Below are 17388 nucleotides of genomic sequence, written 5' to 3' on the forward strand. Positions count from 1 at the left end.
TTTTTTAAAATAAAATTAAAAAAAGAAGAAAGTGAGAAAGTGCAACTGATAGTGCAGAAAAAAAAACAAGTGCAAGTCCACAAATCTTTAGTCATAAGTTGACTTTATAAAGATAATTACAAAAACAGGCGTGGGAAATATTAACCCTTCAAATTCTGAAACCGTGAATCCTGGAACATACTTAAGAAATAATCTTCTCAATTGACAGATGAAGTAAATACTCTCATTAGTATTACGTTCTTTGTCACGTCATTTTTTTTTTTTTTTTTTTGGGGGGGGGGGGGGGGGGGGGGGGGGGAGAGACTGATGTCTTCAAATTTGAGAAAACCTTTGCTTTCATTTTCAAAGTTTATAAAATGTTTGTCAGAAAGATTGTGACTTGCGTATTAAAATAATGAGTTCAGTTTCACATTACTGCATTTATAGAGTATACCAATATCAGAGGTGATTCGTCGTTACTGTTCTTTTGTTGTTGTTGTTTTGGGGTTTTTTTGGTTTTTTTGTTTTTTGTTTTGTTTTGTTTTTAATGAAGCGTTGGTCTAGTGGCGATGCGTACGACTAGCAAGCGAGTGTCCATGGGTGGGTTCGAGTCCAATATACGGAACGGGAATTTCACAACTCCCCACCACTAGACCCTGAGTGGTGGTCTAGGTACTAGTCTTTTGGTTGCCACTGTTAAAACTCTGCAGAAGAATCCGCTTTGAAAGGAGAAAACAGATACGCTTGCAGACAATAAAAATCGAAAGAAAAAAAAAAAGAAAGCATTTGCTGGCCGAAACGCGTTTTGTACACAGAACAATCCACCTTTGGCATCCATTGCAGATCTGAAAGTGTGTGTGTGTGTGTATGTAACAGTTCAGTTTGTTTCTTGTCAGCATGTGATGTTTGTGAGCCGCTCGTGTTTTGTCCCTGTCCACCCACTGCATGTACAATCATCGAGTCACGTGACCAGGTTGAACGATGTACTGATTGGCCAACACCGGTTATAAGCGGAAAGACATTTTTTGTTGTTGTTGTTGTGGGCAGTCAAGAAGAAGCCAGCGAAGAGGTGTGTCAAGGTGAACTGATGAGTTGAAGATGACAGAAAACTGAACTGTTTCAATGTGATTGATTGTCTTATCCCTCAGAGTTTTCCTCCATATCCATGTTGTTGTTTTTTGTTTTGTTTTTTGGGGGGTTTTTTCATGTTACTTTTTCATTTTGAACTCGTTGGTTTGAGCTGGCCAAAAAAAGACACGAATATGAGCTGAGTTTGAATTGTTGCTATTGATTCTTAAGGAGAATTTACTCTGTTCTTTTTTTTCCCCCTTTTTTAAATACTTTTTTAAATTCTGTTTTTGAGTAATTTTTTTTACCATGTCATCGGAAGAAATAATACCGTCAGTACACACACACACACACACACACACACACACACACACACATATATATATATATATATATATATATATATATATATATATATGGAGAGAGAGATACATATATAGATATATATAGACAGATATATAACTGATCACATACATGCATAAAGAGTGAGAGGAACAGACACACAGATAATACAAAGACAGACAGATAGCGCTGACTTTGAAATACAATATACGCATTTCTGGTTCTTTGTTCATCATTTATTTATCTGCAGTCGCATAAAACGTGGTGAATCAAATGTTGGGATTGTAGAAACATGTAAACCATGTGTGAAATTATGAAACACACAGAAACGACAGTTTATTGTGTTATCTTCACATAATCTTTTTTTTTTCGTATCACTATTATTGTTTAGATTTGCAAATCACCTTCGAAATTCTGCCAACACTCTGTTGGATTATATATTTTGTCCTTTTTTTTTCCTTTTTTAAAAATTAAAAACACGGAAGCCAGTGTGGTTTCACGCAGGAAACACAGAACAAAGTCTCAAAGTCTATAATACGAAGATTAGAAAAAAAATTGTTTCTTTTAACAGCCGTAAGTTTGGGTTAAACAAATTTGTAAAGTTTGTTTTTTCTTGTTGTTTTTTTTCTGAAGCAAGGAATCGATAACATGGAGGGAAATAAAATAAAATAAATCGTCTTCACATCACCGAAGGACATACCCACACCACTTCTTTTCTTGAAGGAAGAGAACGAGACGTCACAGTACCACACCTAAGATGTCCAGGATTTTCTTCTTTAAATACACATATATATCCTCCCGAAAGCTTATAAACATCGAATGGTACCACAGTTGGTGGTTGTTTTTGTTTTTTTGTTTTGTTTTGTTTTTTGGGTTTTTTTTGGGGGGGTTGTTGTTGTTGTTGTTGTAGTTTTCTTTTCAGAAAGCTTGATGAAGCCCCGTCACTATTTGTGCCTGCAGCTGGGGTCGACGCGGTGTGTGAAGAAGAAGGGCAGAGGCTCACTGGGCGACAGGAAGAGCCCATAGACGGTACCCACGTGTTTCCCCTGGTACTCCGGGGGAAGGTTGACCCGGAACTTCTGCAGAATCTGCACAGCCAACAGCGGTGATGATCTTGATGATGGTGAGGAGGAGGAGGGGGATGGTGATGATGATGATAATGAAGATGGTGATGACGGGCGCAATAGCCGAATGGTTAAGGCATTGGACTTTCAATCTAAGGGTCCGGGGTTCGAATTTCGGTGACAGCGCCTGGTGGGTAAAGGATGGAGAGTTTTCCGATCTCCCACGTCAAAATATGTGCAGACCTGCTAGTGCCTAAACCCTCTTCGTGTGTTTACGCACGTTGAAGATCAAATATGCACGTTAAAGATCCTGTAATCCATGTCAGCGTTCGGTGGGTTATGGAAACAAGAAAATATCCAGCATGCACACCCCCGAAAACGGAGTATGGCTGTCTACATGGTGGGGTAAATAAACAAAACGGTCATACACGTGAACTGTTACATGTCTGTCTGAGTGTGTATGCGCGCGTGTCTGAAATCAGATTGAATGACACAGGAAACGAAAGAGGAGCGCCCAATGGCACCCGTCAGTCGGCTCTACCCAGGTAGGCAGCCTGTTGTGCAAAGGACCCCGTGTTTGTAAAGTGCTTAGAGTTTGGTCTCCCACCGAGGATTGGCGCTATATAAGTAACCATATCGAGCGATCGTGATGATGGTGATGATCGTGGTGATGGTGATGATGGTGGTGATGGTGATAATGGTAATGATGGTGACGATGAGAAGAATGGTGATGATGATGGTGGTGGTGGTGATGATGGTAGTGATGGTGATGGTGATGATGGTGATGGTGACAGTAATAATGGTGATTATAATCAGACGCTGCTGCTGCTGTTGTTGCCAATGATGATGAAGATGATGATGATGATGATGGTGACGATAACAAGAAAAGGTAGGAGAAGAAGAATTCATAGGACGCATATTCTCTAAAGAGAACTCCGAGCGCTTTACAAAAACGTGTAAATGGGTACGTACACACACACACACACACACACACACACACACACACACACACACACACACACACACACACACACACACACACACACACACACACACACTGCTATATAGGGAAGAAAACGAACAAAAACCATAGTATAACACGATGTATTCTGGCATGACATTGTGCTTAGCTGAGACAATATCCATGTCAAACTTTGTATCAACCTAGTATGTATACACTATTCATATACTTGCAGGCTGTAAACGTTGTATGTACCTCAGAGCATGTGTTTGTCTACTTGGCCTGGTTACCTAGAACTCGAATATAAGATTCTTACTTTTTTCAGCTGCTAAGAAACTTACTGTAGAACCAACAGATACACTTCTATTGCTATTGTTGTGCGAGGTTCCTTCTGAAAACAAAACAGTGTGTGTGTGGGGGGGGGGTATGTGTGTCTGTGTGTGTCTGTATTTGTGTGTGTGGGTGTGAGTGTGGATGTGTGTATGTGCGTGCGTGCGTGCGTGCGTGTGTGTGTGCGTGTGTGTGTATGTGTGTGTGTGTGTGCCTTCGCGCGTGCATGGTGGTGGTGCTAGAGAAGTAGGCGTATACGTGTGTGCGGGTACGTGTGTTTGTGCGCGCAGGGAACTGACCTTGACGACGGCGACGTTGAGCTCCTTCATGGCGAAGGCCCTGCCCGGACAGTAGTTGGATTTGAAGCCGAAGGGCATGAAGGCCATGGGGGGGATCCTCTGGGCGTTCTCCTCCAGCCAGCGCTCGGGGCGGTAGTTGTGAGGATGTTCGAACCATTTGGGGTTCTTGGCCGTCCTACGGCTGTTGACCACTATGGGGGTCTGTCAAGAGAAAACCAGGTCATTCAACGTGTATTAATTTCAAGTCGAAAAACCACCGAGGCAACCATGTGTTTGTTCTGTATTGTCCGTGTGTTCTGTGTGGCTTGTTCTGGATTTTAAGAGGCTATGCCAGTCTTGAATAAAAGCTAATTCGTGTTCGCACATTTTCTGCTTTCAGTGCTGCTGTGTGTATATGTCAAATGATCGGTATGAGGACAAGCCCGGCGCTAACCTTTTTTTTTTTTTCTTCTTTTTTTTTTTTGAGAAAGTGTCTGGGTTTGTTCCAATGTATCTTTTATTTACCTGCGTGCTAGCTGAATCGGTAGCGTAAGCAGCATTGACTTGAATCTGTGTACCTTGTGAATGGAGAGAGTTACCACTCTTTACTATTCGTTTATCATTTAATCTCCTGGCCTCATTATTTACTAATTTCAAGTCATACAACGCTTGGCCGGAGCTTATATCAGAGACTGACATAAGTTTACAAGGCAAGACAAGCCGTGTTTATTTCAGGAATGCCCGTGGGGGGGTCACATGAAAATGTTACATATTTCATGTTACTTATCCAGCTGGGCCAACAGCAAAGTGAAAGCTGTGTGAACAGTGGTTTCTTCACTGCGCTGGGAAGTCATTTACAGCTTAGTCTTTTTGTTAAGGAAATTGTGACTCTCAAACTTGAAGGAAAGATTAAACATTGCTCTTAGAGCTGCAGCCTTGGAGGGGGAGGGGGGGGGCTGGCTTGTTGGTCTTTTGGGAACTATCCCAACGCCGACCATCCTGAAGCCCTCTTGGCCGAGAGAGTGGGGTTGTAACTTCGGAAAGTGTACTCGGGAAAGACATTTTCCACTCTTATCAAAGCTTCCAGCCCTGATAGTCGGGACAACTGTTGCCTCTACTGCCTGTTCTGATGGTCGTAGTCGGGCATGATTGACTATCATCGATAGTTATAGTCACGTGTATTGTCTCGTGTCTGTGGACAATACAAGTCATACACACAATCTCGTGTCTGTGGACAACACAAGTCATGCACATAGCCTCGTGTCTGTGGACAACACAAGTCATACACACAATCTCGTGTCTGTGGACAACACAAGTCATACACACAATCTCGTGTCTGTGGACAACACAAGTCATACACACAATCTCGTGTCTGTGGACAACACAAGTCATACACATAGCCTCGTGTCTGTGGACAACACAAGTCATGCACATAGCTTCGTGTCTGTGGACAACACAAGTCATTCACATAGTTTCGTGTCTGTGGACAACACAAGTCATACACATAGTCTCGTGTCTGTGACCAACACAAGTCATACAGATAGTCTCGTGTCTGTGGACAACACAAGTCATTCACATAGCCTCGTGTCTGTGGACAACACAAGTCATGCACATATCTTCGTGTCTGTGGACAACACAAGTCATTCACATAGTTTCGTGTCTGTGGACAACACAAGTCATACACATAGTCTCGTGTCTGTGACCAACACAAGTCATACAGATAGTCTCGTGTCTGTGGACAACACAAGTCATGCACATAGCCTCGTGTCTGTGGACAACACAAGTCATTCACATAATCTCGTGTCTGTGGACAACACAAGTCATACACATAGTCTTGTGCCTGTGGACAACACAAATCATACACATAGTCTCGTGTCGTGTCTGTGGACAACACAAGTCATACACATAGTCTCGTGTCGTGTCTGTGGACAACACAAGTCATTCACATAGCTTCGTGTCTGTGGACAACACAAGTCATACACATATTCTCGTGTCTGTGGACAACCCAAGTCATACAGATTGACTTGTGTCTGTGGACAACACAAGTCATACAGATTTTCTCGTATCTGTGGACAACACAAGTCATACACATAGTCTCGTGTCTGTGTACAACACAAGTCATACACATAGTCTCGTGTCGTGTCTGTGGACAACACAAGTCATACACATAGTCTCGTGTCTGTGGACAACACAAGTCATACTGACAGACCACATGGTCCATATACGCTACACCACATCAGATGCCCGACTTAACGCACTGACTCAACGTGTAGGTCAGGGCCTGAAGCATTGTGTGAATAACCTGAGCTAGGTTGTGACCAAGAAAGCTGGACATGAAAACGCATGCACGCGTCAAAGATGCACGGAAACACACACACACACACACACACACACACACACACACACACATGCACAGACAAGAACACATTCACGTACACACACACACACACACACACACACACACACACACATGCACAGACACACACGCGCAAGCCCGCGAGCGCGCACACTACAATAGCACGTATACAGTCTCCCTACCCTTCTCTCTCTCTCTCTCTCTCTCTCTCTCGTATACCGAGCCATGTCAATGTGTCATTGACAAACTTACATTTCGTTATTCATCCTTAAAAAGACCGACATTTTGGATATATCTGTCATTCCATTATTGTGGGGTGTTGCTGTGGTTTTGGTTTTTGTTGTTCTTGTTGTTGTTGTTTTGCTTTTTTGTATGGCTCAAACATTATTGAAAAACTAAGCAAGAGTATAGCGTAGCGTTGTTTTTTCACACACGCACACACACACTGTCTCTCTATCTCTGTCTCTGTCTTTCTTTCACACACACACACACACACACACACACACACACACTGTCTCTCTGTCTCTGATTCTGTCTCTGTCTCACACACACACACACACACACACACACACACACACACAACTACCACCACCATCCCAACGCACACATTCCACAGACTCACGTCAGCAGGAACGAAGTAGTCACTGAGGACAATGTTCTTGGACAGGACGACTCGACCACCGGCAGGCATAGGGAAGTGAAGCCTGCACACACACACACACACACACACACACACACACACACTCACAAACACGCACACACATATACTCACAAGTACGCACACACACACACACACACACACACACACACACACACACACACACACACACACACAAACTCACAAACACGCACACACACACATACACACTCACAACACACTCACGCAAACACAGACACACAGACATACAGACGCGCGCGCGCACACACACACACACACACACACACACACACACACACACAAATACACACACACACACACACAAACACGCACAAACACACACAAACACTGACAAACACACACACACACACACACACACACACACACACAAACACTGACAAACACACACGCGCGCGCACACACACACACACACACACACACACACACACACACACACACACTACCACTGAATAAAGAACACAGTCGACATGCTCCATTATCATTATGAAAGAGAGTTATCCAACACCGACAAAATCCGCACATAACTGTGGAGGACATTCACTGTAGTCTGTGGCAGTGTTTCTGGACAAACCTTGCCTGTGGCCAGTGTCTACAACTATGTGTGTGTGTGTGTGTGTGTGTGTGTGTGTGTGTGTGTGTATTTCTTTTTATCACAACAGATTTCTCTGTGTGAAATTCGGGCTGCTCTCCCCAGGGAGAGCGTGTCGCTACACTACAGCGCCACCCATTTTTTAAATATTTTTTCCTGCATGCAGTTTGATTTGTTTTTCCTTTCGAAGTGGATTTTTCTACAGAATTTTGCCAAGAACAACCCTTTTATTGCCGTGGGTTCTTTTACGTGCGCTAAGTGCATGCTGCACACGGGACCTCGATTTATCGCCTCATCCGAATGGCTAGCGTCCAGACCATCACTCAAGGTCTAGTGGAGGGGGAGAAAATATCGGCCGCTGAGCCGTGATTCGGACCAGCGCGCTCAGATTCTCTCGCTTCCTAGGCGGACGCGTTACCTCTAGGCCATCACTCCACTAGCTATGTGCCATCAAGAGGGAAGCGTACTGAAAAGAACAAGCTTTCTACATCGTCTTCGTGCGATTACTACTACTGCTACTACTGTCACGACAACTACGACTACTATCAATTAAGAATAACAATAATAATGATAATGATAATAAAAACAACAAAAACAACGACTATGGTGTTGATGATGGTGGTGGTGATAATGATACTGAGAATAATAATAATAAGATGATGATAACAATAATAATAATAATGATGTACTTTTGTATAGCGCCCTTTCTCTATGTGTGTGTGTGTGTGTGTGCGTGTTGTCCTTGCGCAAGATTTGCTAGTAATGTTCTCTTGTCGTGAAGATATGAATATTTTGCGATGGTATTTTGCATAACAAGTGAATGACATTTCATGATAATATCCAACCTATGATCAGCCTGCCTGCCAGTCCAGGGCCGTATTCAAGACAAAAATCTCTTTGCCTGAAGGCAAGTTACCCTTGATAGGGCAGGGCCCCGCGGTTACAGTTTGCCTTGAAGGCCAGGTTATCTTTGTATTGAAGACACACAAAGTGCACTCAGGCAGCTAACCCGTGGTCAGAAAATAAAAATCCCGGGGATTCCCTTCTGCACATGCTCTTTTACTTCGCACCACACCACAATGTCAAAACAACAAAACAAAACAAAAAATCTTCAGTGGCAAAGCATCGATTAGAGGCAGCAACTTGTCAAATCTACGGGCCACTTGTCAAATCACATTCTGACACACTGTCCACCCTGCTTTCAGCTAATTGCAAAAATGAACCAAAATAACGGATTTCGGGTTCAAATATTTCTCTGGAATGAACGAATTTTAATGATCTGCAAACTTCGGGCATTCCAAATCTATCGTCTGCAAGTGCACTCACTTAACAGCTAAATACGTAATTCATAGGGAATATAATGACGTCAGTTTTGACTGCCAAGCGAAGAAAGGATAAAATCAAACTATCAGAGGCAGTATTCAAGACAAGGTCACTCCACAAAACGCCGGTTTTCTCTTAAAATAACCACCGCAACAAAAGGATTCGCCATATTTACCTCTACTTTGTGGGCTGTCACCCTTTGCAGATAGTAAGAGTAACTTGCCTTCAAGTTTGTAGAACCACAGGTAGGATTATGTGTTCCTGAATACCGGATATTGCTAACCCTCGGACAGTTTGCCTTGCCTCAGGCAGATTGCCCGCAGGCACACATTTAACTGCAGGCAGGATGGCCTCTTGAATACGGCCATTTCTGTGCAGTGTGTGTTGATTCTTCAACCCCTTGAGTGCCATGGAACGTATCACGTACGTGCATAGTAATGTCAATGATGACGTTATCAGAAGGGAATAACTCTGCAAGGCTGAAAATTCACACAGTTAATCTAAAGTGGTATATCTCCAGACTGTTTTCTCAGTTTTAGGCTTTTTGTTTTGGATATTGTTTTATGACTTGAAACACCACTTTCTACTGTTTTTCCTTTGGCACTAAAGGGGTTCTAAATTAGCCCGGAAATGACTCTCTTACAAGTATCACTGACCTGAGAGACTCTTGGACCGCGGCTTGGAGGTACTGCATAGACTGCAGGGCAGCTATGTCCAGCTGACTGTTAGGCCCCACAAAATTCCGGATTTCGCTAGCCAGCTTGTCCTGTTTGTCCGGGTTAGTCGCAAGCGCGTACAGCATCATCTGTAACGTACTGGACACCTGGAAAGAAACGGTCAACCCATCCTGACCTCAGCTCTCAGCAAAGAAACGGTTAACCCATTTTTACCTGAGCTTCCAGTAAACGGGGAAAAAAGTACTTTGGAAAGCGTCAATGTTCCCAGTGTTTGAGAAGCTTGGAAATAAACTATGATGGCTTATTTAAAAGGGTACTTCTGTGTGGAAAACGAGTACAATCTTTTAAAGTCTTACTTTTACCAGTACAGCATTTGCCAGAAGTATAATCCAAACCTATCCTTCCATTTATTTTGTCTTCCCCTCTGTCTCCCTCCCTCAACAATTCTTTAACTCAGTACGGCCAGTCCTCTCTTCTTCTCTACACAGACCCCTCGGATGTCCAGTGGGTGTCTGAATGACCCAACCTTTAGCTTCCGTCGTCAGAATTGTGGTTTTCTTTGTCAACATTTACATCTTCAGTAAAAGAGCCTTCCGACTGCAATATTTTGATGATGGTAATTGGGGTGAAACGCTGTTAACGGCGTCTCTTTCGCCGTTCGTATGGAGAGAGTTAAAAGGACTGTTTCTGCAAGGCCACTGGATCTTGTCACATGGAACATACCAGCGTAGTTTTCCTTTCTTTGCTGACGTGAGTCAGGTCAGAGTTTTTCTCTGCTGCCGGTAACCATGTAACCATGTAACCCAGTATCATCTGCCACATGTAAGGCGTAAACCCAAAATGAAAATCCGAACGGGAGAGAGATGGGCTCCCTCCAGATTTCACCTACCCAAGTCAAGCTGCTTGAAATGTCCACACCGACAACCCCAAAAATCTAACTACACCCGCTAACTCCCAATCCAGACGGAAGGAAGGCGGCAGTATGGTGAAGGCGCTCATCTGTCATATACAGTGTCCGCGGGGGTCTCGGTTCTATTCCCGCTCCCGCCCTTTCTCCCATTTCGACTGGAAAAAATCCAACTGACCGTCCAGTCATTCGGATGAGACGATAAACTGAGGTCCCGTGTTCAGCACGTACTCGACACACTGAAAAAGAACCCATTGCAACAAGTGTGTTGTCCTCTGGCAAAATTCTGCAGAAGAAATCCACTGTCATACGTACACAAACATATATATATATATATATATATATATATACATATATATATACATATATATATATGGATGCAATCAAGACCTACACAAATATTATATGGATGCACTGAAGACTTGACTAAGCGCGTTGGGCTTAGCTGCTTGTTAGGCATCTGCCTACAGAATACACATGTGGTGTTCAGTATTACAAGGATTTGTCCGAACGCAGTGACGCCTCCTTGGGGAAACGGAAACGGACATGGAAAGTGAAACTGAAAGCAGCAGCCAGAAAGTGGAGTCTTGGCCTGGAGGTAACGCGTCCGCCAAGGAAGCGAGAGAATCTGAGCGCACTGGTTCGAATCACACCAGCAGGCGCCAGTATTTTCTCCCCCTCCACTAGACTTTGAGTGGACGCTAGTCATTCGGATTAGACGATGAACCGAGGTCCTGTGTGCAGCATGCGTTTCGCGCATGTAAAAGAACCCACGGAAACAAAAGGGTTGTCCATGGCAAAATTCTGTAGAAAAATCCACTTCGATAGGACAACAAATAACATTGCGGGCAGAAAAAAAAAAAAATGAGTGGCGCTGTCAGCGTAGCGACGCGCTCTCCCTGGGGAGAATTCCACACAGAGAAATCTGTTGTGATAAAAAGAGTAATACAAAATACAAACTGACGGAGTCTGATCCGACGGTGAGCAGAGCGTGCATAGCGTTGAAGATGTCCTCCTCCCCCAGACTCTTCTCCTTCCTCAGGGCCCGCAGCAGACTGGGCTCCCCACGAGTCGGGGTCATGGCCTTCTTGGCGGCCTTGGCTGCCGCATTGTCCGTGGCCGCATCCCGCATCATCAGCCTCTCCCAGCTGTCGGGGATTAGTGCGCGCACGTAAGCACGAGCACATACAACACGCCAACACACACACACACACACACACACACACACACACACATACAAAACAAATTTAAAAAACACGCGTGCATACGCGTACGTACACACACACACACACACACACACACACACAACATGCGTACGCACATAGAGATGCAACACACACATACACGCGTGCAGACACACACACACACACACACACACACACACACACACACACACATAGACACACACGAAAGCGCGTGCGGACACACAGACACGCATACACACACACGCACGCACGCACGCGCGCACACACACACACACACACAAATGCACAACAACAACAATAAAACGCACGCGCGTGCGCGCACACACACACACACACACACACACACACAACAGTTTGTTGAGAAGGAGGGAAGAAAGAGATATACAGAGACGAAAGAAGGAGAGAAACAGAAAGAACAGACAGTATCGAATTGTAATGTCATTGATTGTAGCGTATTGTGTTGCGTTGCGTTGCGTTGTATTGACTGTATTGCACCGCATTATATTGCATTGTATTGTATTCTTTCTATTCTGTTGTATTCATTTTGTCATAACAGATAACTGTATAAAAAAAAAAAAAAAGTCCAAGCTGCTATCCCTTGGGAGAGCGCATCGCCACAGTGCAGGGCTACTTTTTTTTTCTTGTTCTTTATCATGTCTGTAGGTGTACTTGTTTTTTTCCAACAAAATGGATTTTTTTCTGGTGAATATTATCAGGGGGCAACCCTTTTGTTTTCGTGGATACTTTTACGTGCGGTAAAAATGCATGCTGCATTATGGGACTTCGGTTTATTGTCTCATCCGAAGGAACAGCATTCGGATCAACACGCAAAGTCTAGCGCAAAGGGGAGTAATAATCTGGGGCCGCATGTTGCGGACTCGAACTTTTTTTTTTTTTTTTTTTTTTTTTTTTTTTTTGCTTCCTTGTCGAGAGTATTATCACAACGCAAACGCTCGAATTTAGTGAACGGTTGTTCCTGTTGAACTTTTTTTTCTTCTTCTTCTTTTCTTTTCTTCTTCTTTGTTAAAGAGGAAAACTGACAGACAGACAGATGAAGACAGAAAGAAAAAGAAAAGAAAGACTGGTGAAAGACAGAAAGAAAAGGAGAAGAAAGGGAACGAAAAGACAGACAGGTAAAGACAGAAAGAAAAAGAAAAGAAAGACAGACAAAAAAAAGACAGAAGAAAGAAAAAGAAAAGACAGACAGACAGACAGATCTGACGACATCTTACGTGTTGACCACTTGCTTGGACTCTCTGAACCTCTTGGCCAAGGGGTCGTCGAAGATCATGTGCAGCACTCTAGTGCCGGACATGGTTTCGCCCAGACATTTGACCAGTTCTCGGTAGCTCTGCACCAGTTTCTGCTTGTCCTCGTTGGTCTGGAACTCCGGCTTCAGCAGCCCCATCCGCGACCCGAAACACATGTGACTCAAGCCTGCCAAAGGGACAGAAATAAAACCACTAAAGCTTACAAGAAAAAAACGATACAAGCATCATCCCTAGTTGCATTTTTCTGAAACACATGTCACTCAAGCCTGCCAACAGACAGAAAAACCACGAAAGGTTATATTAAGAAAGATATAAGAAAGTCTACATCCCTAGTTGTATTTCTGATATGAAAAAAGAGACGGAGACGAGACAGGCAAAGTCTGCATCCCCAGTTGCATCTCTGAAATACATGTGACTCAACCCTGCCAACGGACAGATAAAACCACTGGACGTTATATAACAAAAGATACAAGACTGGCAAAGTCTGCATCATCCCCAGTTGCATTTCTTAAACACGTGTGACTCATGCCTGCCAACGGACAGATAAAACCACTGGACGTTATATGAAAAAAATTCAAGACTGGCAAAGAATGCATCAGCCCTAGTTGCATTTCTTAAACACGTGTGACTCAAGCCTGCAACTGGACAGATAAAACCACTGGACGTTATATGAAAAAAAGATTCAAGACTGGCAAAGTCTACATCATCCCTAATTGTATTTCTTAAACACGTGTGACTCAAGCCTGCCAACGGACAGATAAAACCACTGGACGTCATATGACAAAAGGTACAAGACTGGCAAAGTCTGCATCATCCCTTGTTGTATATCTTAAACACGCATGACTCATGCATGCCAAAAGACAGAAAAACCACGAAAGGTTATATCAAGAACGATACAAGACAGGCAAAGTCCACATCATCCCTTGTTGCATTTCTGATTTCTGAAACACTTGTGACTCAAGCCTGCCAACGGATAGCAAAAAAACACTGAACGTTACATGAAAAATGAGACAAGACAGGCAAAGTCTGCATCCCTAGTTGCATTTCTTAAACGTGTGTGACTCAAGCCTGCCAACGGACAGATAAAACCACTGGACGTTATACAACAAAAGATACAAGACAGGCAAAGTCTGCATCATCCCTAGTTGCATTTCTAAAACACGTGTGACTCAAGCCTGCCAACGGACAGATAAAAGCACTAAACGTTACTTCTAAAAGAAGAAGAAAAGGAAGCACGATCGGCAAAGCCTTCAGGCCCGGCCAGTCTTACTCTAAGACACACGTGACTCAATCGGACACAAAACCATTCCAGGTTGTATGGGGGGGAAACAAGAGCAGAAAAGAAACTTAACAGGCAAAGCCGCCAGCCCCTGTGGCACACAGAAGCACAAGCACCTCAAGAATGCCAACGACAGAAAAAACAAGAGAGGCAAGGCCTTCAAGACTCACTTGTGATACACTTTAAAAAAAAATCCAAGCTTTTTATGTATTGAGTATGATTTCAAAATGTAATGTTTAAGATGAAAACGTTTAAAGCGATAAAGCGAATTAAGTCCCATAGCATTAATTACAGAGTAATTTCCTTTTTTTTACTATCTGCACCAAAACGTTTGCAAAATAAATAAAACTTCCATGCTAGCAAAAGAAGTTCCTGTTTGAACAAAAAATGATAATAATGACTGCTCTTGTTGTTGGGTCAGAATATCAGATCAAAGTGCCAAGTTTAGAGAATACAAAAAATATAAATATAACAGTATATGCAGTTTGCATATAATTAGGCTTCATTTTTAATTTTTTGTGTGTGTGTGTGTGCCCATCCCAGAGGTGCAATATTGTTTTAAACAAGATGACTGGAAAGAACTGAATTTTTCCTATTTTTATGCCTAATTTGGTGTCAACTGACAAAGTATTTGCAGAGAAAATGTCAATGTTAAAGTTTTCCACGGACACACACACACACACACACACACACACACAACCGAACACCGGGTTAAAACATAGACTCACTTTGTTTACACAAGTGAGTCAAAAAACCATTACAGTTTACAAACAAAAACAAAGAATACCAACAAGACAGGCAAAGCCTTCAGTCCCAGCTGCACCCTAAAACGCATGTTGCTCGCAAGACTGCCAACGACAGAGAGAAAAAAAAACATCAATAAATCAAGGTTACGTGAAAACGAAAAGAAAAAAGAAAAGAGAAGAATAAGAACACGATAAGTAAAGCCTGTTGCGGCATGTATTGTCACCCCTGCATGGATTGTCGGCCCTCTGCACTGTTGCTGTTGTGAGGAGTTATTACGACCCAGCGTGGCGTCGTTAAAGGGCTGTGCCCTCGCATATTAGATAACATACACACACACGCGCGCGCGCGCGCGTATATCATATCCCCACCTCTTCCAACACACACACCATTTACATAAACATGAATGCACTCACACACGAAATACACGCGCATTCATACACTCATGCAGACAAGCACACAGCAATCTCATACGCGCGCACGCACGCACATGATCGAACACATGCGCAAAACAACAACAACAGTAACAGTGCAGACGGGCGACAATATGTGCAGTATTTTCTGCACGTACTGTCGCCAGCGACAACCCATGCAGGGGCGACAATACATGCCGCCACAACAGCACCAGTACAGAGGGACGACGATATATGCAGTGAGGGCTGCACGAATTGTCGCCGGCGTCATGTTCTGGTTGTGAACCACTTACTGAACTACGTTTGATGGAAATTGTGTGAAGATCCCAAGCTCCAGCCTACTTTTACCTTTTGTCCATTTACGTCATGCTGTGACTACGAACCTTCATCCGTGACCCTGACTTTCTGCATGGCATTTATTCTCATCAAGTTGCAAAGTGTGACAAAGTATCAGTATCAGTATTCAGTAGCTCTCAAGGAGGCGTCACTGCGTTCGGTGAAATCTATATACGCTACACCACATCTGCCAAGCAGATGCCTGACCAGCAGCGAAAGCCAACGCGCTTAGTCAGTCCTCGAGAAGATAAGATAAAATAAAATAAAATAAAATAAAATAAAATAAAAATAATAAAATTAATTTTTTTTTTAAATAAATAAAATTTAAAAAAATAAATCATTATAATAATAAAATAAAATAAATAAATAAATAGTATGACAAAGACTTGGTACATTATCCTAGTCTCATACACGCACAAGCCCTCTTCTATCAATGTTCCATGCTATGAACCTGAATTTCAATACAGAGCAGGCGCTCATTATAGCACCTAGTAATGGCAGGTGTATTCAAACTGGATGAAAGACATTATTTCTATCGTGTCTGCAAGCTTTTCTTTTAATCGCGTTTTGCTCTGATGACCTTGACTTTTGACCACTCACCTGCTTGCCACTCATTCATAAAGGGGTGACTGGAAGGGTCTTATTCATAACTTTCCCTTCTACAAAGTCAACTGTTTACTGTACCACTGCCAACGTTAAAGCTTTCTCACTCTCTCTCGATTAACAAAAATAGGATATGTCACACACACACACACACACACACACACACACACACACACACACCGATACATACAATCGTATATAGTTTTGTTTTTGTGTTTCTCGTTATTGGTGAGAAAATGCCATAGAGAGAGACGGAGACAGACAGAGCTTAAGGAGGAAATGTGTGCGTTGTGAGAGACAGAGACAGAGAGATGTGTATGAAGCCTTGACAGCAATGCAAATACGTCTTTTAATTTCAAAAATATGGATTTCGTTCGTGAACAGTATGCACTGAGTGAGTGGATTCTGCAAAACTGATTCAGCTACTGGCCGCTAACTTGCTGGTGTCATCACAACAAAGTCCACCGATAAAGAAAAAAAAATGTAACAACAGCTGCCTGTTCCTGAGTTTGTATGAACAAAACTGATGATATGCAAATGCCAAAGAGACTTCTTCTTTTTTTAATTAAAAAAAAGAAAAGAAAAAAGACACGTCCTGGCAGAATCGGTCTGCAAACGTTGGACTTCTGGATCCAGTGTTGACCAGTGATCAGGGTTCGAATCCGCGTTTGGGCACTGTGTTGTGAAAAGGCACTTTACTCTGATTTCCCTCCCACCCCACCCAGGGGTGATAATCTTGATCGGTTGGGTATGTTTAAAACGCCGGCAGGAGAGAACAGGACCACGCCTTCCTATGCCCAACCCTTGACGCAGTGACTTTGAAGCTTTTAACCATCGCCTTTAATGAACAAACAGAAGATATCAAAACGCCAAAGCAACACAAAAATTACTTTGTTTGAAGAAAAAGAGGGCATCAAAATGCCAAAGAATCAAAAGTGACTCTGTATCAACAAAAGGAGGATACCAGAGACGAAAAGCAATCTG

At 43.0% G+C, this 17388-nt stretch overlaps 1 protein-coding gene across 1 annotated transcript in view; it reads right to left on the minus strand.

Moving 5' to 3' along the window:
- Positions 1 to 2333: 2333 nt before the first annotated feature.
- The window catches only part of LOC143287214 (putative cytochrome P450 301a1, mitochondrial), a 24217-nt gene continuing 9162 nt past the window's right edge, over positions 2334 to 17388 (minus strand). The window contains exons 7-12 of the mRNA XM_076595160.1: positions 12991 to 13195; positions 11518 to 11701; positions 9626 to 9792; positions 7001 to 7082; positions 4044 to 4244; positions 2334 to 2477 (exon numbers count right to left, since the gene is read on the minus strand). Coding sequence (XP_076451275.1) covers positions 2334 to 2477; positions 4044 to 4244; positions 7001 to 7082; positions 9626 to 9792; positions 11518 to 11701; positions 12991 to 13195 — 983 coding nt within the window. The remainder of the gene's footprint in view (positions 2478 to 4043; positions 4245 to 7000; positions 7083 to 9625; positions 9793 to 11517; positions 11702 to 12990; positions 13196 to 17388) is intronic.

Source organism: Babylonia areolata, chromosome 11 (genome assembly GCF_041734735.1).
Source record: "Babylonia areolata isolate BAREFJ2019XMU chromosome 11, ASM4173473v1, whole genome shotgun sequence".
In the NCBI taxonomy this organism is placed as follows: Eukaryota; Metazoa; Mollusca; class Gastropoda; order Neogastropoda; family Buccinidae; genus Babylonia; species Babylonia areolata.